Below are 22,466 nucleotides of genomic sequence, written 5' to 3' on the forward strand. Positions count from 1 at the left end.
GGTCAACTGTGATCGCCACGTCTGAAGGGTTAATAGCGTGCGGCACAACGATCGGCACAACGACCATTTTAAACACCGGGACCGGACTTAGGGTGTACAGGCACGCCCTACATGCTTAACAGGTTACTCAAATAAATATTTAGATTGTAATCACTCTTTCCCTTTAAAGAAGTATTCCAGGATTTTTATTTATTTAACTACGCTACAGGAGCTGTAAAGTTAGTGTAGTTCATAATGTAGTGTCTGTACCTGTGTTTCATAGTGTCTATACCTCTGTTTCATGGTTTTTCCCCAATGTTTATTTTTAACAGTATACATAATGACTGTCGTCTCAGGTTTTCCCAGGTTGCAGTGCGGCCTGAGACATTATGTGGTGACACGGGGGTGCAATGAATTCCTATCAATTCATGGCGCAGGGCACCATTAGGCTACACACAGTCCGACGTGGAGACAGCTTTTCCTGGGCCAGACACGGGGGGTAAGAAACACACAGACATTACGGATAACTGTCTTTTACTGAGCAGATGGTACAACACACAGTATGGAGCAGAGTAGAAGGGATGCAAGGTAACCCCCGGGAGCCCTGTTTCCAGGACATATGGTGGGACATTTGCTGGGACATATGGTGTTCTTCATCCACTTGATTTAGACTTTAGACTTGAAGATTTTCCACACTGACTAGGGTTCTGACAAGGTCCTATTACTATCACCGCCGGGTTTGACTAACTGCTGTACAGGGGAACACTTGCAGGGCTGACTTAAGAAGATTTTCTTTGGCTTCCCTCAGGATTCTCCACACACAACTTCCACCTCCTTTCCACACTGTACTCAGTATAAGAGCTAGGCTCTAAACTGAACTGGGGCAACTCCCCCCCCCCCACACTATATGCTGATCAATTTAGGGGTTTCCATTGGGCAGACAGCTGAACTTTAACACTGAATTTTAACACTGCATCTTTCCATCTTAAAGGCACAGTACATAAATTACACATTACAGAGGGAATACAGTAAATAATATAAAGTGCGGGAACATATTAAACATAATAAACATTTTCATAGTGGGCCCAAGACCAGAGCAGCAGGCATGCCTGAGGAGATCCACAGCCCACAGGACAGCCTTTAGTGCTGGGACACCACAATTACATCACTAGTCAGATGATGAAAGGGAGCCTGACTTTGCTTCAATGGGCGGAGCGACCACTGGGTGGGAGGGAGATCATTATGCAAGGAATTGTAGTTTTGCAACAGCTGGAGGCACCCTGGTTAGAAAACAATGGTCTATTTCATGAAAGAAAGCACAGGTGTGTTTCAGTGGATGGAGTGGCTGATGTGTGGGATGTTGTAGTTGGAGGGAGGGAACTCCAAATGGAAATAGCCATTTCACAAAAAGATTTCCACAGTATTATGGAAATTTCACAACAAAGTCATTTAGCTACAAGAAAGTGCATATCCTTCCTAAGCATGTCCATTACTTAGGAATAACCCCTTTAAAGGACATCAGCAGCGAACAAAACTTATCCCCAATCCACAGGATAGGGAATAAGTTTTCGACCACCGGGGCCCCTCCGCGATCTCCCAAATGGGGCCCCTGCATTGCCGGACTGTGCGCCGACTAATGCGCGTAGGTATACCCACTCCCCATACAGCTCTATAGGAGAGGTGGGGATGCACGAATGCTGCCTCCCTGCCTCACCCATAGAGATACATGGAGGAGGCGTGTCGCCCGCGGCATCATGCTTCGGCCGACACGCCTTCTGCATGGGAGAGCCACGGCCCCGAGCAGGAGATGGCAGGGGTATCAGTGTTCGGACCCCCGTGATCAGACACTTATTCCCTATCCTGTAGACAGGGGATAAGTTTTGTTCGCTGCATATTTCCTTTAAAACAGCATCAGTTCTTTTAAGGTACACATGCACAAAGCGAGGGATTTTATAGGATTACTAGCAGATTACCATGCGTTGTCTGGTTTTCCTACCTAAACCTTGTCGGAGAGAAAAAGCAACAAAGACTCTCTTGTTCCTCAGGACTTAGTCCTGATGTGTAATCTTTATGCCTCTATCACTTATTATAAAAAATACCCCTCACAGTGTTAGAAATCCTCTCAGGGGAAGGGGACGTGTCCTTCCCTGTGGTGGTGGGAGGTGATTGGTGTGTCTGCTTATGCAGACTTGTCCATGAGTCATCTATTTTCCCCAGCTCATGGACAAGCTGTTGCTGCTGCATGACTGGTTAGTGTCCCAGTAGGTATGGGGACCCCTAGTGGTCAGATTTTCAGAAGCTGTTTTCTTTATTAAATATTCTTTTTTTTTTAACAACCATATTACAAAAGGTCTTTCATTTTCATCAGTAGCAACATATAAAAAGTTGTTTGGATCTGAGAGTGCCCATTAAACCCCTTAAGGACGATGGGTTTTTCCATTTTTGCACTTTCGTTTTTTCCTCATCACCTTCTAAAAATCATAACACTTTCAATTTTGCACCTACAGACTCATATGAGGGTTTATTTTTTGCGCCACCAATAGTACTTTGTAATGACATCAATCATTTCACCACAAAATTTACGGCGAACCCAGAAAAAAAATATTTGCGGGGCAAAACTGGGAAAAAAAGTCATTTTGTTATTTGTGGGGTCTTCCGAATCTAGGTAGTGCACTTTTCGGTAAAAAAGACACCATATATTTATTCTGTAGGTTCATACAGCTACAATGATACCCAATTTATATAGGTTTTTGCTTTATTTTACTACTACATGCACCAAAAGTAGTATGTATGAAATTGCCCTCTTCTGACCCCTATAACTTTTTATTAGAAGGTGGTATGAGGGTTCATTTTTTGGGCCTCATTTACCAAGATTGTCTGGTTTTTACTTGTGAGAAAAGTTGTTTCAGACATGCAGGATTCCTCTCTATTTACTATTGGGAAAAGTCGGGAACATTTTCTGACCAGCTTTTTCTTGGTCGATATTTCCAGCTATTTACCCACAGGATTTTCTGTGAATTCCATAGTAAATCGGTTGGGTTGTGAAACCACGCCCCTTTTGGCAGACCACGCCCCCTGTTCCACCAGACCACACCCCTTTTTGGGTTTGTCGGATTTTTCAGGCGCAGACTGTCGCACACTGGCGCAGACATGTCTCAGGCAAAATAACCAGACAAAAACTGGTCGGTTTCAGCTTAGTAAATGAGGACCAGAATCTGCACCAATTCCGCATGAAATCTTTCCCCATACAGAAACCACCCAAATGAATGCAGACGCAGAACTGGTGTGGATGTGCGGAAATTCTGCCGTGTGAATAGAGCCTAAGTCCTTCCTCTATATTTCCCATTCCTTTTGAACTTACTACTGGCTTTGGCTCAAAAGTGAAGTGCCAACTAAAATCCAGCCTAAGTCAATGGGCAGCAAAATCTGCATCAGCATATCTGCAGCAGATCTGCAGCATAAATACGCATGTGTGAATGCACCCTAAGGGTCAGTTCACACATGCGTATTTTCTGCTGCAGATTTGCTGTATCAGATTTTGCTACCCGTTAAAGTCAATGGTCAGCAGATCTGCAGCAAAAATACGCATGTGTGAACTGACCCTAAAACATGCAGATTCTCTTCTGGAAATTTTAGGCGGGGATTATGCAAATTAAATGCAGAAAAATCCATGTATGCATTTAGGAATAATCAGCATTTTTGCAGAAAAATATGCAAAACTTAACCTATATCGCAGATTTTGACTTCCTTATCAATGTCTCATCCCCAGTAAATCTAAAGTGCTTCTGACACCAAAACTGTAATACTGCAGATTTGAAATCCACACTTCAGGTCAGTTTTCACACTGGGTGGATGAGAATTTTCACATCTTATCCACTTTACTGCTATTGTAAACAGTACAGATTTTCTGCACTGAATTTCTGACATGGACACTCTGCAACATTTCTGCTATGTGTAGCCTTACCCTAAGACCACTGCACAATGGTCAAGAGAAGACCACTTGCCACCATAAAGTTCCTTCGGTGCACTCTTGAAGCTTCATGACACTTATGCACATGGTAATTGCCCATCTTAAAATGAATCTCTAACCTCAACCCCATCTCAAATATCCATTTAGCCTTTTCTCAGTCCTGCTTGCGTTCTACTCTTTCTAGGTCTAGCAGGTAAGTCCAGCATTTGTAGGCTGTTGTGCCCTCCATTCCATGCCAATCTTCTCTTGGAGAAAGATTCTGAAGAGGAAAGATTGAAAGGCAAATTTTCTGACCAGCCACAAGTTTTAATTTCTGTCTGAAAGTTATCTGTAAATAGAATTATTTTATGGTACAGTATATTGATGTTTTCCTATAAACATTTAATACCTGAGTATTAAAATTGTTAAAGGGGTACTCCACTGGCCAGTGTTTGGAACATTTAGTTTCGAACACTGTGTGCGCACTGCGGGGGTCAGCCACGCCCTCTCATGCCCTCAGGTCAGGTCCCCTCAATGCAAGTCTATGGGAGGGGGTGTGACGGCCGTCAAACCCCCTCCCATAGACTTGCATTGAGGCGGCGTGACCTAGCGACATGAGGGGGCGTGGCCAACCCCGCAGCACACACACAGCGTTTGAAACTAAATGTTCCAAACGCTGGCCAGTGGAGTACCCCTTTAATATATGCAAGAACCGCACTAAATATATGAAATAGTATATTTTCAGTGTCAGCTGTTCTTCTGAATTCAGTCATTGTACTATGAATAAACTACAAATCCACCATTAAAATTGTTTTGGCAGAAAATCATGTTCTTCTGCTCGCTCATTTGCATTAGAGTGGAAGCAGGCAAAAAATTTGGGCAGAGCGTGAATAAATTCTGTGCAAACAATAAACCGCTGTCATTGCTGTCATGTTGAAATTATTATAAAAAAAAAAATGTTTTGGCACTGCATGGGTTAAATGCAAAGCTGCACCTGCATTCAGAAGAAATCTTTCAATCTGCAATTTTCGTTTCGATCATGTGAAGCCTCTGTAATTGAAGACTTGATATTTTTCATCTTTAATTATAGCGCAGAAGCCAGAAGGATTGTCTTTTTGGGGAGGAACTAGACAAACTCTCTTATGTAAAGCCCCAACCATTTTGGAAGATTAACAATGAAAATAATCAGAAGCCATGTACAGCAGTGTCTAGAGAAACCCATCAGCCAGAACATTAAAACCACTGGCAGGTGAAGCAAATAACATTATCTCGTGACAATGGCACCTGTCAATGGATGGAACATATTAGGTTTCAAGTAAAGAGTGGTTTTCCTATCCTGATGTATTGGAAGCAGGAAAAATGAGCAAGCATATTGGTATTAGCGAATTTGAAAAGAGACAAATTCTGATGGTAAAATAAGTGAATGGTAAAATAAGAGCAGTTCACACTTGAATCAGATGTTGCCACTCATTGCCCTGGACGACTGCTTGGATCGTTCCTGTGTATTGTACTGATATAGCTGGAATAAAAATGTACTTCTTTATTGTAAATTAGTGGTCAGTGCCCCTCCTTTCTTTTGCTGCATGCTACTTTGTATAGACTTGCTGTGTATGGGGCTGTGTAACTAAGGATTGGTCAAAGTGCCCTATCTAAAGCGGAAAGCATCTACTATGGGCCAGCATGCATTAGAACTGGACCATGGATTAAGTGGCTAGGTCTGATGAATGACATGTTTCTTTTACATCACATAAAAGGTGCATGAGCTTCAATAACCTGGGAAAGAGTGGCACCTTGATACACTATGGAAAGAAGAAACAAAGGCAGCTACCGGTCAAGTGAGATGTCTATGGGGGAGATTTATCAAAACCAGTGCAGAAGTAATGCTGACCAGTTGTTCATAGCAACCAATCAGATTGCTCCTTCAATTTTTAAAAGGCCTGGTCAACTTTACCTTGCACAGGTTTTGATGAATCTCCCCCTCTATAACTCTTTTTCATGTCAACCACTGACTATATCAGTGATTCCCAACCGGAGTCCCATCAGGCCCTGCCTGGGGTACCGCAATGCTCTGGCAATTTTTTTTTAAATCTCCTGCCCGGCCTGCGAATCACGGCGGCGCAGGGGCGAAGGGAAGCCTGCATGTGCATTGCGTGTACGTGCGCACTGCGCACACCTCCCCCTGCAGCGCTGTGAGTGAGTCAAAGGCGCGCTGGCCAGGAAGGGGATATATGTAATGGGGATGCTGTCCCAGACCATCCACCCAACAAACAACAATTTTAGGGGAACCCTTAAACTAAGTACCCCCCGATATTAAAATATACCTTTTATTAATCCATTTAAAATATGAACTGTGACCAACATAAATATGTGATTCTACAAGTTGGTGTAATGACACCACCACTAACTTTAAAACCACAGTTTCCACCTAGCTCCCTAGCTCCTGTGCTTGTCTTTTGTAAACACTTGAATGTGAAATGACAGAGTGAGCGTTGATTTATAGCTCACTCTTCTATCTGTTTGGAGCCGGTGGCTACTGCAAATTAAAATAACCAGATATTAGCCAGCCCTTCCAACGTTTCACTGGCACCCCAGCTTCGTCAGGAAAGTCTGGTGGCTAATGGCCAGCGGGCGTCCCATGCTAAGCTGAAGGCTTTAATAGATACTGGATCGCAGGTGTCCACGATTCCACAAGGGGTTTTCTACAGGTATTGGGGCCCTGAAAGGTTATGTGAGCCTGGGGAGACAGAATTTAGTGTGATTGCCAGGAACGGGAAACCAGTACCCAGGCATGGTTACTGGGAGCCCACAATACAGGTGGGGGAGCATATTCTAAAGGGGCAGGGTGTAATTTTTACTAGTGTTAATGACGAGGGTGCAGCGGAGTTCATATTAGGCATGAACATTATGAGGCATTGTTTTGATGACATTGTTAACTCACTTCATGCATCTCCCTCTCACATGTCACCACCAGGCCGGCGAGGCGCGCAACATCACCTCCAAATACTTCAAGCTGAGCGAAAGTTTGTGAATCATCAGGGAGAGATCTGTCAGGTAAAAGGATCCAACCACATCTTATCTAAGCCTTTCCTGTCCACCTTATCCTCACATCAAGATTTTATCACCCAGCTTTTCTATCCACCTTATCCTCACATCAAGATTTTATCACCCAGCTTTTCTGTCCACTTTATCCCCACATCAAGATTTTATCACCCAGCTTTTCTGTCCACTTTATGCCCACATCAAGATTTTATCACCCAGCTTTTCTGTCCAATTTATGCCCACATCAAGATTTTATCACCCAGCTTTTCTGTCCACCTTATCCTCACATCAAGATTTTATCACCCAGCTTTTCTGTTCAGCTTATCCCCACATCTGGATTTTATCACCCAGCTTTTCTGTCCACTTTATCCCCACATCAAGATTTTATCACCCAGCTTTTCTGTCCACCTTATCCTCACATCAAGATTTTATCACCCAGATTTTCTGTCGACCTTATCCTCACATCAAGATTTTATCACCCAGCTTTTCTGTCCACTTTATCCCAACATCAAGATTTTATCACCCAGCTTTTCTGTCCACCTTATCCTCACATCAAGATTTTATCACCCAGCTTTTCTGTCTATTTTATCCCCACATCTGGATTTTATCACCCAGCTTTTCTTTCCACCTTATTCTCACATAATGATTTTATCTCCCATCTTTTTTGTCCACCCTATTCCCACATCAGGATTTTTTCACTCAGCTTTTTTGTCCACCTTATCCTCACATTAAGATTTTATCCCCCAGCTTTTCTGTCTGTTTTATCCCCACATCAGGATTTTATCACTCAGCTTTTTTGTCCATCTTATCCTCACATCAAGATTTTATCACCCAGCTTTCCGGCCCAATTTATCCCCACATCAAGATTTTATCACCCAGCTTGTCTGTCTACTTTATCCCCACATCAGGATTTTATCACCCAGCTTTTCTGTCCCCCTTATTCTCACATCAAGATTTTATCACCAAGCTTTTCTGTCCACCTTATCCCCACGTCTGGATTTTATCACCCAGCTTTTCTGTCAACCTTATGACCACATCAGGACTTTATCACCCAGCTTTTCAGTTCACCTTATCATCACAACAGGATATTATCACCTAGCTTATCGATTTTATCACCCAGCTTTTCTGTCCACTTTATCGTCACATGAGGATTTTATCTCCAAGCTTTTTCATGCACCTTCTCACCACATGAGGATTTTATCACCCAGCTTTTCTGTTTACCTTATCAACACATGAGGTTATTACTCAGCTTTTCTGTGCACATTATCGGCACATCAGGATTTTATCACCCAGCTTTTCTATGCACCTTATCCCATATGAGGATTTTATCACTCATCTTTTCAGTCTACCTTATTCTCACATCAAGATTTTATCACCCAGCTTTTTTTGTCCACTATGGGGGAGATGGGCAACCAATCAGATTACTTCTTTCATTTTTGAAAAGGCCTGTGAAAAATGAAAGAAGCCATCTGATTGGTTGCTATGGGCAACTCAGCAACTTTTCCTCTGAACAGGTTTTGATAAATCGCCCCGTATATACCCAAATAATGATTTTATCATCCACCTTTTCTGTCCACCTTATTCTCACATGAAGATTTTATCACCCAGCTTTTCTGTCCACCTTATTCTCACATCAATATTTTATCACCCAGCTTTTCTGTCTACTTTCTCTTCACGTAAAGATTTTATCACCCAGCTTTTCTGTCTACTTTCTCTTCACGTAAAGATTTTATCACCCAGCCTTTCTGTTCACCTCATTCTCACATCAAGATTTTATCACCCACCTTTTCTGTCCATTTTATAACATACCTGGATTTTATCACCCATTTTTTCTGTCTTCCTTATCACCACATCAGGATGTTATCACCCAGCTTTTCTGTCCACCTTATCCCCACAACTGGATTTTATCACCCAGCTTTTCTGTCAACCTTACAACCACATCAGGGCTTAATCACCCAGCTTTTCTGTCCAGCTTCTTGCCATATCAGCATTTTATTACCCAGCATTTCTGTCCAGCTTATTGCCATATCAGCATTTTATTACCCAGCTTTTCTGTCCACCTTGTCGCCAACATCAGGATTTTATCACCCAGCTTTTCTTTCAACCTTACAACCACATCAGGGCTTAATCACCCAGCTTTTCTGTCCAGCTTCTTGCCATATCAGCATTTTATTACCCAGCATTTCTGTCCAGCTTATTGCCATATCAGCATTTTATTACCCAGCTTTTCTGTCCACCTTATCGCCAACATCAGGATTTTATCACCCAGCTTTTCTGTCTACTTTATCGTCACATGAGGATTTTATCACCCAGCTTTTCTGTCCACCTTATCGCCACATGATTATATTATCACCCAGCTTTTCTGTTTACTTCACCAACACATCAGGATGTTATCACCCAGCTTTTCTGTCCACCTTATCCCCACAACTGGATTTTATCACCCAGCTTTTCTGTCAAACTTACAACCACATCAGGGCTTAATCACCCAGCTTTTCTGTCCAGCTTCTTGCCATATCAGCATTTTATTACCCAGCATTTCTGTCCAGCTTATTGCCATATCAGCATTTTATTACCCAGCTTTTCTGTCCAGCATATTGCCATATCAGCATTTTATTACCCAGCTTTTCTGTCCACCTTATCGCCAACATCAGGATTTGATCACCCAGCTTTTCTGTCTACTTTATCGTCACATGTGGATTTTATCACCCAGCTTTTCTGTCCACCTTATCGCCACATGATTATATTATCACCCAGCTTTTCTGTTTACTTCACCAACACATCAGGATTTTATCGCCAAGCTTTTCTTTCTACCTTATCATCACATGAGGTTTCTATCACCCAGCTTTTCTAGGCAATTTATCCCACATGAGGATTTCATAACCCAGCTTTTCAGTCTACCTTATCGCCACAACAGGATTTTATCATCCTGCTTTTCAGGGTTCCGCCATAAGCTGTCTAGTTATGACAGGGCATGGTAAAGATGAGTGACTTCTAATCCTATGCCATACAAGCCTCCTCTCCATTGACCAGTTTTTCCCAATCAAGATGCCTCCAGCTGTTGCAAAACTACAACTCCCAGCATGCCCAGACAGCCTAGGGCATGGAAAAGATGAGTGACTTCTAATCCTATGCCATACAAAATAACAAGCCTCCTCAAGATCAAGATGCCTTCAGCTGTTGCAAAACTACAACTCCCAGCATGCCCAGACAGCCTTCGGCTGTCTGGGCATGCTGGGAGTTGTAGTTTTGCAACAGCTGGAGGCACCCTGGTTGGAAATAATTCCCCTCAGCAGAAGTGGCTGCTTCCAAAGAACACTAAATGCCTTGATGTGTGGGAATGGCTGACGTGCTGCATAGGTGGTAGTGGGAGCTAGTGATTGACCAGATGATTCTCACATCAAGATTTTATCACCCAGCTTTTCTGTCCACCTCATTCTCACATCAAGATTTAATCACCCAGGGCCCAGTTTTTTTTTTTTTAAACTTTATCCCCCCATCAGGATGTTATCACCCAGCTTTTCTGTCCACCTTATCCCCACAACTGGATTTTATCACCCAGCTTTTCTGTCAACCTTACGACCACCTCAGGGCTAAATCACCCAGCTTTTCAGTACACCTTATCGTCACATCAGGATATTATCACCCAGCTTTTCTGTCCAGCTTATTGCCATATCAGCATTTTATTACCCAGCTTTTCTGTCCCCCTTATTGCCGCATCAGGATTTTAACACCCAGCTTTTCTGTCTACTTTATCGTCACATGAGGATTTTATCACCCAGCTTTTCTGTCCACCTTATCGCCACACGGGTATATTATCACCCAGCTTTACTGTTTACCTCATCAACACCTCAGGATTTTATCGCCAAGCTTTTCTTTCTACCTTATCATCATATGAGGTTTCTATCACTCAGCTTTTCTATGCAACTTATCCCACATGAACATTTCATTACCCAGCTTTTCAGTCTACCTTATCGCCACAACAGGATTTTATCATCCTGCTTTTCAGGGCTCCTCCATAAGCTGTCTAGTTATGACAGGGCATGGTAAAGATGAGTGACTTCTAATCCTATGCCATACAAGCCTCCTCTCCATTGACCAGTTTTTCCCAATCAAGATGCCTCCAGCTGTTGCAAAACTACAACTCCCAGCATGCCCAGACAGCCTTTGGCTGTCTGGACATGCTGGGAGTTGTAGTTTTGCAACAGCTGGAGGCACCCTGGTTGGAAAATATTCCCCTCAGCAGAAGTGGCTGCTTCCAAAGAACACTAAATGCCTTGATGTGTGGGAATGGCTGACGTGCTGCATAGGTGGTAGTGGGAGCTAGTGATTGACCAGATGATTCTCACATCAAGATTTTATCACCCAGCTTTTCTGTCCACCTCATTCTCACATCAAGATTTAATCACCCAGGGCCCAGTTTTTTTTTTTTAAACTTTATCCCCCCATCAGGATGTTATCACCCAGCTTTTCTGTCAACCTTACGACCACCTCAGGGCTAAATCACCCAGCTTTTCAGTACACCTTATCGTCACATCAGGATATTATCACCCAGCTTTTCTGTCCAGCTTATTGCCATATCAGCATTTTATTACCCAGCTTTTCTGTCCCCCTTATTGCCGCATCAGGATTTTAACACCCAGCTTTTCTGTCTACTTTATCGTCGCATGAGGATTTTATCACCCAGCTTTTCTGTCCACCTTATCGCCACACGGGTATATTATCACCCAGCTTTACTGTTTACCTCATCAACACCTCAGGATTTTATCGCCAAGCTTTTCTTTCTACCTTATCATCATATGAGGTTTCTATCACCCAGCTTTTCTGTTTACTTCACCAACACATCAGGATTTTATCGCCAAGCTTTTCTTTCTACCTTATCATCATATGAGGTTTCTATCACCCAGCTTTTCTGTTTACTTCACCAACACATCAGGATTTTATCGCCAAGCTTTTCTTTCTACCTTATCATCATATGAGGTTTCTATCACCCAGCTTTTCTGTTTACTTCACCAACACATCAGGATTTTATCGCCAAGCTTTTCTTTCTACCTTATCATCATATGAGGTTTCTATCACCCAGCTTTTCTGTTTACTTCACCAACACATCAGGATTTTATCGCCAAGCTTTTCTTTCTACCTTATCATCATATGAGGTTTCTATCACTCAGCTTTTCTATGCAACTTATCCCACATGAGGATTTCATTACCCAGCTTTTCAGTCTACCTTATCGCCACAACAGGATTTTATCATCCTGATTTTCAGGGCTCCTCCATAAGCTGTCTAGTTATGACAGGGCATGGAAAAGATGAGTGACTTCTAATCCTATGCCATACAAAATAACAAGCCTCCTCAAGATCAAGATGCCTTCAGCTGTTGCAAAACTACAACTCCCAGCATGCCCAGACAGCCTTCGGCTGTCTGGGCATGCTGGGAGTTGTAGTTTTGCAACAGCTGGAGGCACCCTGGTTGGAAATAATTCCCCTCAGCAGAAGTGGCTGCTTCCAAAGAACACTAAATGCCTTGATGTGTGGGAATGGCTGACGTGCTGCATAGGTGGTAGTGGGCGCTAGTGATTGACCAGATGAGCGGAGCCTCCCTCCCCACCTCTCCTCAGCTGTGATGGACGTGGGGTGCTTGTGGGCTCCTCGCTATCAGGCAGCAGTCCCCAGAGCCTGGCTTCTCTTTGTTCCCATTGTGTGTCCCCCCCTCTCTGAGCGTTAGTGGGAGGGAGCCCGGCGCTCACATCAATATTCCCAGCGCTGACAGGAGGCGCATCCACTCGGAGCGGAGGAGGATGCAGCCTGAGCTGAAGTGCAGCAGCCATCAGTGTCCCTGACTGAGGAGCCGGACCCGCTGCCCTGCGCCGCCGCCGCCCACCTCCGACCCAGTGTGCAGGCTGTGCCATGGCGGAGGTGAAGTGCGGTACCGCAGCGGGCGCTCCCGCCTCCACTAACGGGATGGTGGTGAACGCAGAGCTGGAGGTGAAGAAGCTGCAGGAGCTGGTCAGGAAGCTGGAGAAGCAGAACGAGCAGCTGAGGAACCGGGCGAGCGCCGTCAGTAACTGCACTGCCAGCCCGCACCTGCTGCTGCCACCGCCGCCCGCAATGCATCAGCCGGGGGCATGCCTGGCACGGCCCGCTGGACTCTGCCTGCCCAGCCCGGTGCCCACTCTGCTATGCACCTCCTCTATCGGGGGAAGCCTGTACCCTCCGGATAATCTAGGCTATTACAGTGCCAGACCACAACTGTCATGTCTGAGTGCCACCGAGGGGCCACTGCCTGATACCGGTGCCACCCTCCTGGATGAGGTGGAGGTACTGGACCTGGAAGATGGGTATTGTAGTGAAGAGGAAGACACCTGGTAATCATTCTACCTGCTGGCATGGGAGGAGTAGTAGTATTGGGCTCAGGAGGAGGGGACAGGTTGGCTCTGGATGGAAGGTGCATGGCATGAATGCAGATTAGCTTGCAGTGATGAAGCTGTATGTTCTAGAACAGTGTTTCCCAAGCAGGGTGCCTCCAGCTGTTGCAAAACTACAACTCCCATCATGCCCAGACAGCCGAAGGCTGTCTGGGCATGCTGGGAGTTGTAGTTTTGCAAGAGCTGGAGGCACCCTGCTTGGGAAACACAGTTCTAGAGCCTCTGCATGTAGCCCAGCTCCGTCCATTTATGCTCTTGTAGCCCCTACAGCAGTTTTTTCCAACCAGGGCGCCTGCAGATGTTTAAAAACAACTCCCAGCGTGCCCGGGGCAGCCTGTAGTTTTGCAACAGCTGGAGGCACCCTGGTTGGGAAACACTGGCCTACAAGGTCAATGACACATTTATCTCTGCTACATTTGCAGTCCTGAGCTGTCCCCGCACACAGGAAGGGCCTTTATTAGCTCAAGAGGATTTACCCTGGCATTACAATCTGTTCCAGGCAATAGGATTTGGGGTTATCACAGGCTAGAGAGCTTAGACAGAGCTGCTTCTCTTGATGTGCTTTTTATAAATGGGTTTTATGCTGTGGTTGGCACAGCGTCTCTCTACATGGCATTAAATGCAGCCTTCATTTATTTATTCTGAATGGCAAAGCGTCATGTGTTTTCTTACTATGCTGCATAGGATTGGCTTGGCGTGGAGGGGGGCGTCTTGTTTTGTATCACACCATCTCTTTGGTCCTATGCAGTGCATCACCAAGCTGGTATTTATAGCAGACATTGCCGGATAGTTGTTCTATTCTCTATTGTATTAAAGGCCTGGTAAAAGAATATGATTTGTTCGATGGCAGTCAGCATTTATAGCTGACAAATCTTTTAGTAAATGGCCTGTATATACCAGCTGCATGTAAGGTGTGTCCATCCACACCAAACACCTGCAAAGCCAATCTCGGTAAGTTCACACGCTGCAGACTTGTTGCAGACTTAGACTTTCCTAATTGGGTTAGGCTGGGTTCATATCTGCACAGGAGTTTCTGTTCCGGGCCGCCATTAAAAATTCAGTTCCTCAGCAAAAAATGTAGCTGACCGGTCCACTGCATGATAGACACCAACGCAGCCTAAGGGTACGTTCACGCGTGCGGACTTTCGCAGCGTATTTATTTATTTTTTTAAAGAGCCGAGTCAAGTGCTCTCTATCACCCAAAGTGCAAGAAAAAGTGCAAAGGTGTCACATTAAAAAACGTGCACAAAGGATGTGGTCTGTCGTTGAGCCTTTCTCCAACAGGAGAGGCCCCCCAACAAACCTACCCTTCACCTCCGCGCCGAAGCTACTAAGGGGCCGCAAATGCCCCTGGCTTCAACCTAGGTGTTAACCAGGATCTCCTATATGCTGCCTTTATATGTGCCTGCTCGGAGCGGCAATACGCCGCTCCGAGCAGACACTGCGATGTGCGAGTCGCCGCGCATGTGCAGTGTACTTCCACACGTCGCGGCCGCTCCCCCTGCTCAATGAGCTAGGCCAAGAGCTGCCGCGATGTGCAAGTATACTGCGGCGACTCGCACATAGCAGTGTGTCTGCTTGGAGCGGCATAGTGCCGCTCCAAGCAGGCACATGTATAGGCAGCATATAGAGGTCCTTCAGCGGTGGATCCGCAGCAAAATACGCTACGAAAATCCGCACGTGTGAACGTACCCTAAGGCTAGGTTCATACTACGGAATTTCCCTCTGCAATTCCGCTTTGAAATTGCAGGCGGAAATTCCGCCTGCTTAAATGCTTAGTGTAGTGAATGGGTTTCCGTTCACAAATTCACACTTCGGAATTTGTGAACGGAAAATCCGCTTGGAAATTTCCGCCTGAAGAATGATCGTGCTCTTTCTTCAGGCGGAAATCCGCGCGGAACACATTGCAGTCTATTGGAGACTGCAGTGTCCGCACGGTCCTAGGGTCCTAGCGCCGACTGATTCAGTCAGTGCTGGCCGCACTCAGAATCTCCTAAGGGTTTGTTCACATGTGCATATTTTCTGCTGCAGATTTGCTTCAGCAGATCTAACTGCCTATTGAAGTCAATGGGCAACAAAATCTGCAGCAGCAAATCTGCAGCAAAAATATGCACATGTGAACGTATTCTAAGGGTGTGTTCACACGCTATTACTAGCAGCAGGTTGCCCGCTGCGGAAATCCCGCTGCGAGTTATGCTACCATTGATTTAAATGGGTCCACAGACGGTCCGCAATAGTGTCAGATTTGCGGACTGTCTGCTGACCCATTTAAATCAATGGTAGCGTTACTCGAAGCGCGTTTCCTGCAGCGGGAAACTCGCTACTAGCATGTCAACGCACCCTGAGGGTACGTTCACACGGGCGGATTACCTGCGGAATTTCTGCAACATATTTTCTGCGGAAAATCCGCTGCGGATTTTGCTACCATTGACTTCAATGGGTAAGCAGAAAATCTGCAATAGAGAATGATTTGCAGGTTTTCCGCAGCAAAACCCGCTGCAGATTTTCCGCAGCACATTCGCTGCGGAAATTCCGCAGGTAATCTGCCTGTGGGAATCTTCCGCATGGATTTCAGCATTTAAAATGCGCATGAAAATTGTTTATAACCTATTATCTTCAATGGGATTCCCCAGTCCCACTCACATTGAAGAATTTTCGCTGCGGAGGTTCCACAGCTAAAGTTCTGCAAAAATATGTCAAGTCTTATATTTTTGTGGAATTAAGCTGCAGAAGGCCATTGAAGTCAATGGGACTTTATTTTTACCACTAAATGCGGATATCGTTTGAATTTGCAGGAAATTTAAACTTTTTCAATAAACCAAAGCACTTTTAAACAAGCTCTGTGTATTCATGCGGATATTCTGCACAAATTTTGCAGAAATTCTGCATAGATGCAGAATTCCGGCCAAATGAACGCGCCCGTGGAATTCCACATCTGTGTGAAATTTCTGCTGTCTGCATATAGCCCAACAGACCCCATTGACTTTAATAGGGTCCATCAGGTTTTGCACGTCCGTCATTCTACTGGATTAATCGAACCAAAAAATACTGTATGCAGTGTTTCCTAACTATTTATTTAAATTGATCCCACAACGGAGGCTCTAAATAGAGTCTTTGACGTACATGTTAACACAGCCTAAATCTGCAGCATGTCTGCGACGTGAACATATTCTAATACGATATACATGCATGCTATGTGCAATGATGTCTGATGTATTCATAGCTTCCCTTTAGTTACATGACATATGGCTAAAAACCCATGGGTAAGGCAATAGCTTTCCTAATGGTCTTGTAATCTATCTAGGTAATGGATAAGGCTTTAAGGCTTCTAGATCAATTGATTAGTAAGAGACATCTGTATATCCATAATGCACTTTAGGCTGTGTTGGAAGCCTTCTACATTTCTTGGAGAGTAAGTCTGTGTTCACACAGCGTTTTTCTGCTAGTGGCATGCATTTTATGGTACACATTCTAAATACACTGGAGTAAGGTTAGGTTCATATGATGTTTTCCCTGTACGTTCTGGGTATACATCAGCAACTGCACCGAAGTATACAAACAGGGGCATAATAAATTAAATAGGCCAAAGATAGTAAACTAGGGGGAGATTTATCAAAACCTGTCCAGAGGACCAATCAGATTGCTTCTTTAATTTTGAAGAGGCTTTGTTAAAGGGGTACTCTGCTGCTCAACGTTAGGAACAAACTGTTCCGAACTCTGGAGTCGGTGCCGGGAGCTTGTGACGTCATAACCCTGCCCAAGCGGATTTTCCATTCACAAATTCCGCTTCACAAATTCCGAAGGGTGAATTTGTGAACGGAAACCCATTCACTATACTATACATTTTAGCAAGCGGAATCTCTGCCTGCAATTTCCAAGCGGAATTGCAGGCGGAAATTCCGTAGTGTGAACCTAGCCTAAGGCTATGTTCACTCGGCAGAATGTCCATGGGGAATTCTGCAGGAATATTCTGCACAGACGTTGCGATGCAGCATTGATTTCAACGAGGTTCTGCTGCACTGTGCACACAGTGGAATTTCCACGGCATATGGTTCACAATTTCGACCTCTGCTGAAAAATAGACTTGACTATTCTTTCTGCGGATTCTGCTCTGAAATGCATTGCAGTCTATATTTCCAAGCGGTCCTTGCGCCTGACGGATTTTTCAAATGTGTGGAATGTCCGCCCATTTTTTCCATACACTTTTGGCTATGTGAACCCGGCTTCAGAGGGAGCCATCAATTTTGCCAAAAAGAATGGGCTGAGTGGAGAGCAGATGGTCAGTCCTTGGGTGTCCATCTCAGCTTGTTTTAATATTGTTTATTCAGTGTAAGGTTTTGTATAGAAACCATAGATGACGCTATAATTATGAAAAAAATGGCCCCACCTTTATGTGGCTTCTAATAAATAAAAGCGACCAACGCCTTTAAAAATTTGTGTTTGTGATGCATATGCACTAAAAGTCTATCTGCCGAAAATGCACAAAATATAACAGGTGACATTTTAAAAATTCCCTGGAGATGTATTTTAGATCAATCAGTTGAGCTTTCAATCCATAATAACGCGTTGAACAAAAAGTGAAGCAAAATGTGTTGCATCACGTACAGAATAACCCATGTGCCAAATTTTTTCTGCAAAAAAAAAAAAGAAATAATTTTGTTTATTATCCCCATTTTATTTTTAAGGACCCCTATTACTGATCTGCTGTACACAGATTCCTGATGTGGTACTGTTAATAAGCCCTAAGACAAATGAAAAAAAAAAAAAAAAAAAAAAGTAGGCAGTCATAGACTTTGCAGTAATAGACATGTGTTGCATTTGTGTTGAGTCCCTGCAACATCATACAGTCATGGCTGTAAATGTTGGCACCCCTGATATTTTTCAAGAAAATGAAGTATTTCTCACAGAAAATGATTGCAGTAACACATGTTTTGCTATACTCATGTTTATTCCCTTTGTGTGTATTAAAATTAAATTAAAAAAGGGAGGAAAAAAAGCTAATTGGACATAATGTCACACCAAACTCCAAAAATGGTCTGGACAAAATTATTGGCACCCTTAACTTAATATTTGGTTGCACACCCTTTGGAAAAAAATAACTGAAATCAGTCGCTTCCTATAACCATCAATAAGCTTCTTACACCTCTCAGCCGGAATGTTGGACCCCTCTTCCTTTGCAGACTGCTCCAGGTCTCTCTTATTGGAAGGGCTTTTCCCAACAGCAATTTTAAGATCTCTCCACAGGTGTTCAATGGGATTTAGATCTGGACTCATTGCTGGCCACTTCAGAACTCTCCAGCTCTTCGTGGCCATCCATTTCTGGGGGCTTTTTGACGTATGTTTGGGGTCATTGTCCTGCTGGAAGACCCAAGATCTCGGACGTAAACCCAGCTTTCTGACACTGGACTGTACATTGTGACCCAAAATCCATTGGTAATCCTCAGATTTCATGATGCCTTGCACACATTCAAGGCACCTAGTGCCAGAGGCAGCAAAACAACTCCAAAACATCATTAACCCTCCACCCTATTTCCCTGTAGGTACTGTGTTCTTTTCTTTGTAGGCCTCATTCCGTTTTCAGTAAACAGTAGAATGATGTGCTTTACCAAAAAGCTCTATCTTGGTCTCATCTGTCCACAAGATGTTTCCCCAGAAGGATTTTGGCTTACTCAAGTTCATTTTGGCAAAATGTAGTCTTGCTTTTTTATGTCTCTGTGTCAGCAGTGGGGTCCTCCTGGGTCTCCTGCCATAGCCTTTCATTTAGTTTAAATGTCGACGGATAGTTTGTGCTGACACTGATGCTCCCTGAGCCAGCAGGACAGCTTGAATATCTTTGGAACTTGTTTGGGGCTGCTTATCCACCATCCGGACTATCCTGCGTTGACACCTTTCATCAATTTTCCTCTTCCGTCCACGCCCAGGGAGATTAGCTACAGTGCCATGGGTTGCAAACTACTTGATGATGTTGCGCACTGTGGACAAAGGCAAATCTAGATCTCTGGAGATGGACTTATAATCTTGAGATTGTTGATATTTTTCCCCAATTTTGGTTCTCAAGTCCTTAGACAGTTCTCTTCTCCTCTTTCTGTTGTCCATGCATAGTGTGGCGCACACAGACACACAATGCAAAGACTAAGTGAACTTCTCTCCTTTTATCTGCTTTCAGGTGTTATTTTTATATTGCCCACACCTGTTACTTTCCCCAGGTGAGTTTAAAGGAGCGTCACATGCTTGAAACAATCTTATTTTTCCACAATTTTTAAAGGGTGCCAATAATTTCGTCCAGCTTATTTTTGAAGTTTGGTGTGCCATTATGTCCAATTTGCTTTTTTTTTTTCTTCCCTTTTTAGGTTTAGTTCCAATACACACAAAGGAAATATACATGTGTATCTGCAATCCTTTTCTGTGAGAAATACTTCATTTTCTTGAAAAATTTCAGGGGTGCCAACATTTACAGCCATGACTGTATGTTTTCACTAAGCAAAGCCCCTGTACTGCTGTGCATGTAGACTGTAGGACAGTACAGAGCTGAAGGCCTTTGTGTGCTACTATGGCCATATTTAGGTACCTCTGTACATACAGAATCCCATGGAATATTCCACACTTTTTTCAGTTCAGTTTGTGTGGAAGTTGTCAGAAAAGCCTGAATATAAATGACAGTGGCATACTCAGATACTGTAAAAGCCTCATGCATATACATTCTAGTTAGACTCAAAAACAATGTAGACTTTTAAAGGAGATCTGCAACCATAGACACTTATGCAAGTGTCTGTGGGGGGTCCGAATGCTGGGACCCCCTGCAATCTCATGTACAGGGCCCCGTTTCGCCCTCGGCTCTCCTGTGCAGGAGGCGTGCCCCCATCCGTACAGTTAATGGCGTTAATGTAAAAAAATACCAAACTACAAAATTGCGCTTTTTTTTTTATAACATCATATCCCAGAAAAAATTATGTAAACGTTTAAAAAGCCAATACCAAAATGGTACCAATACAAACAGCAAATTATGGCGCAAAAAATGAGGCCTCATACGGAAACATAAATATGTTATAGGAGTCAAAATAAAAAAATAAAAAAAATTGAAGTTTGCAAAGTTGTTCAACTTTGTTTCGGAGCATAAGTCTTGGAAAAATGAAAGGTGTCATTACAAAGTACAATTGGTCCTACAAAAAACAAGCCCTCATGGGTCCGTAGATGAAAAAATAAGAGTTGTGGCTATTATAGGGCGAGGAGGAAAAAACAAAAGTGCAAAAACTAAAATAAATAAACTAATAAAGAACTTATTTACGTACTATTTTGGTTGAAATTATTTTGTGTACCAGGACAAGTGGATTTTCATGAGGGACAAGTAGATTGTGTTCTGTCTTAGTCTCTTGGACAAGTTTTTCTTTCTTTTCCTTTTTTTTAATTTAATTTTCACACCCCTGATAAGACATTTATTGCTATACAAATAATGTAACACATTTTCATCATCCTATCTGGCTGACCTTGCCTCATGTAACCTTTCTTGTCCATATCTGAATATAAGGTTATAAAATATTTACACTGTTGAGTCTGTAATGACAACAACAATAACAACGCATTATTAACCAAGGACAAGGGAGACCAGTCTGAAACTTTACTATTGATATAAAATGTGATTTCTGTTGCCTGTTGAATGGTTCTCTCATTTGTAAAGTATAACCTACTTTTACTTGTTTCCTTCTTCATTGCTGAGCCCTTTCAGGCTATTGATGCCTTTCTTCAGAAACAACTTTCCTCTAAGTGGGTCAAGAATTGAGTAAAACATTCTTTGTCGACAAAGCCTTTAGATTAGCTCCGCGTTCAAGGCGTGTGACAAACTGCTCTTTTAGTGGGACAAGCAACGTATCCTGTATTATATAGACAAAGCAACATGTTATACGTGTATTATAAAGTATATGTACCTTAACTGTACTTCAGGCTAATAGTAAAAATGAGCTTCCCTCTACTTCAGTAATATCTGGGACATTACATCCAAAAGTTATTTTCTCAGTCCTTCTATTAGTACAGTGAGGGTAAGTGGCTTCCCCTTGCTGGGCTCTCTGTTTCTCAGATAGGACTGGTTACCGCTGACAAGCCCATTCACAATAGAGTTTGTGGGTTGACCAGTTGGCACTGCTATTGTAAGAGTGGGTGAAACAGAGTGCTTGATAAGAGGGAGAGCAGGGCAACCATTTACCCTCACGCCCCCTCTTATAGACATGAATGGAGGGGTCCGTGGTGTGATGTCACATCCCCAGTCCCGGAAATCCGGAGGTTTCCGGAACTGGAGACGCAGCTCCCGCATAGAATGCGGGTGCTGCAGGGAGATCACGGGGGTCCCAGCGGCGCCCCCCCCCCCCTGATCAGACATCTTATCCCCTATCCTTTGGATAGGGGATAAAATGTTTTTACCCGGAATACCTCTTCAAAAATTAATTGTTTTGGTGCAATTAACCAGGTAGTTAATGGACTCCTCTATTTGTTGCTCTAAGTTTTCCTTGAATTTTCCATGAACTGCAAGATAAATCCTAGCTGTGTTCTGTGTTGTTTGGGTTTAACATATTATTGATGTGGTTGACAACGTATTTGGAGGAGCTGATAATGGCTCAACAGATTTGTACTGTGTTAATTGAAGCCAGATTCACATGCAGTTTTTCCATGTGTATCATGTGGCAAAATATGTGTGAAAAAACACCCTCAATGCACACCCCATTATTTTCATTGGGAGTACAAGCTGCAGTTCACATGGCGATTTATGGTGTGATTTGTTTTTGTGTATACATTAAAAATATGATGGCATAAGTAACATCACATGTTCCAAGACCATTGCTTGGACAAGCACTGGACCCTGATTAGCCCCATTGAATTAGTCTAATCTATATCCATGACCTTGAGGAAAATGTGACAAATTCAAGGAACGTCTGCCATGTATTGCATGTCATGTTTTTCTGCTACCAGAAAAATACTCCTTGTGAACATACCCTAAAAGTAATTCCATACACCTGGGATGTATGTAAAGGACAAGAAAATGTTTGCATTTTTAGTATTTAATAAAATGTAACTACAATGTTATTGCA

At 43.4% G+C, this 22,466-nt stretch overlaps 1 protein-coding gene across 2 annotated transcripts in view; it reads left to right on the forward strand.

Annotated features, from left to right (window-relative positions):
* Positions 1-12,533: 12,533 nt before the first annotated feature.
* Positions 12,534-22,466, forward strand: part of SLAIN1 (SLAIN motif family member 1) — a 95,435-nt gene continuing 85,502 nt past the window's right edge. For both annotated transcript variants that reach the window (XM_056555568.1, XM_056555569.1), the window contains exon 1: positions 12,534-13,329. In XM_056555568.1, coding sequence (XP_056411543.1) covers positions 12,872-13,329 — 458 coding nt within the window. In that variant the 5' untranslated portion in view covers positions 12,534-12,871. The remainder of the gene's footprint in view (positions 13,330-22,466) is intronic.

This window comes from Hyla sarda, chromosome 2 (assembly GCF_029499605.1).
Source record: "Hyla sarda isolate aHylSar1 chromosome 2, aHylSar1.hap1, whole genome shotgun sequence".
NCBI lineage: Eukaryota > Metazoa > Chordata > Amphibia > Anura > Hylidae > Hyla > Hyla sarda.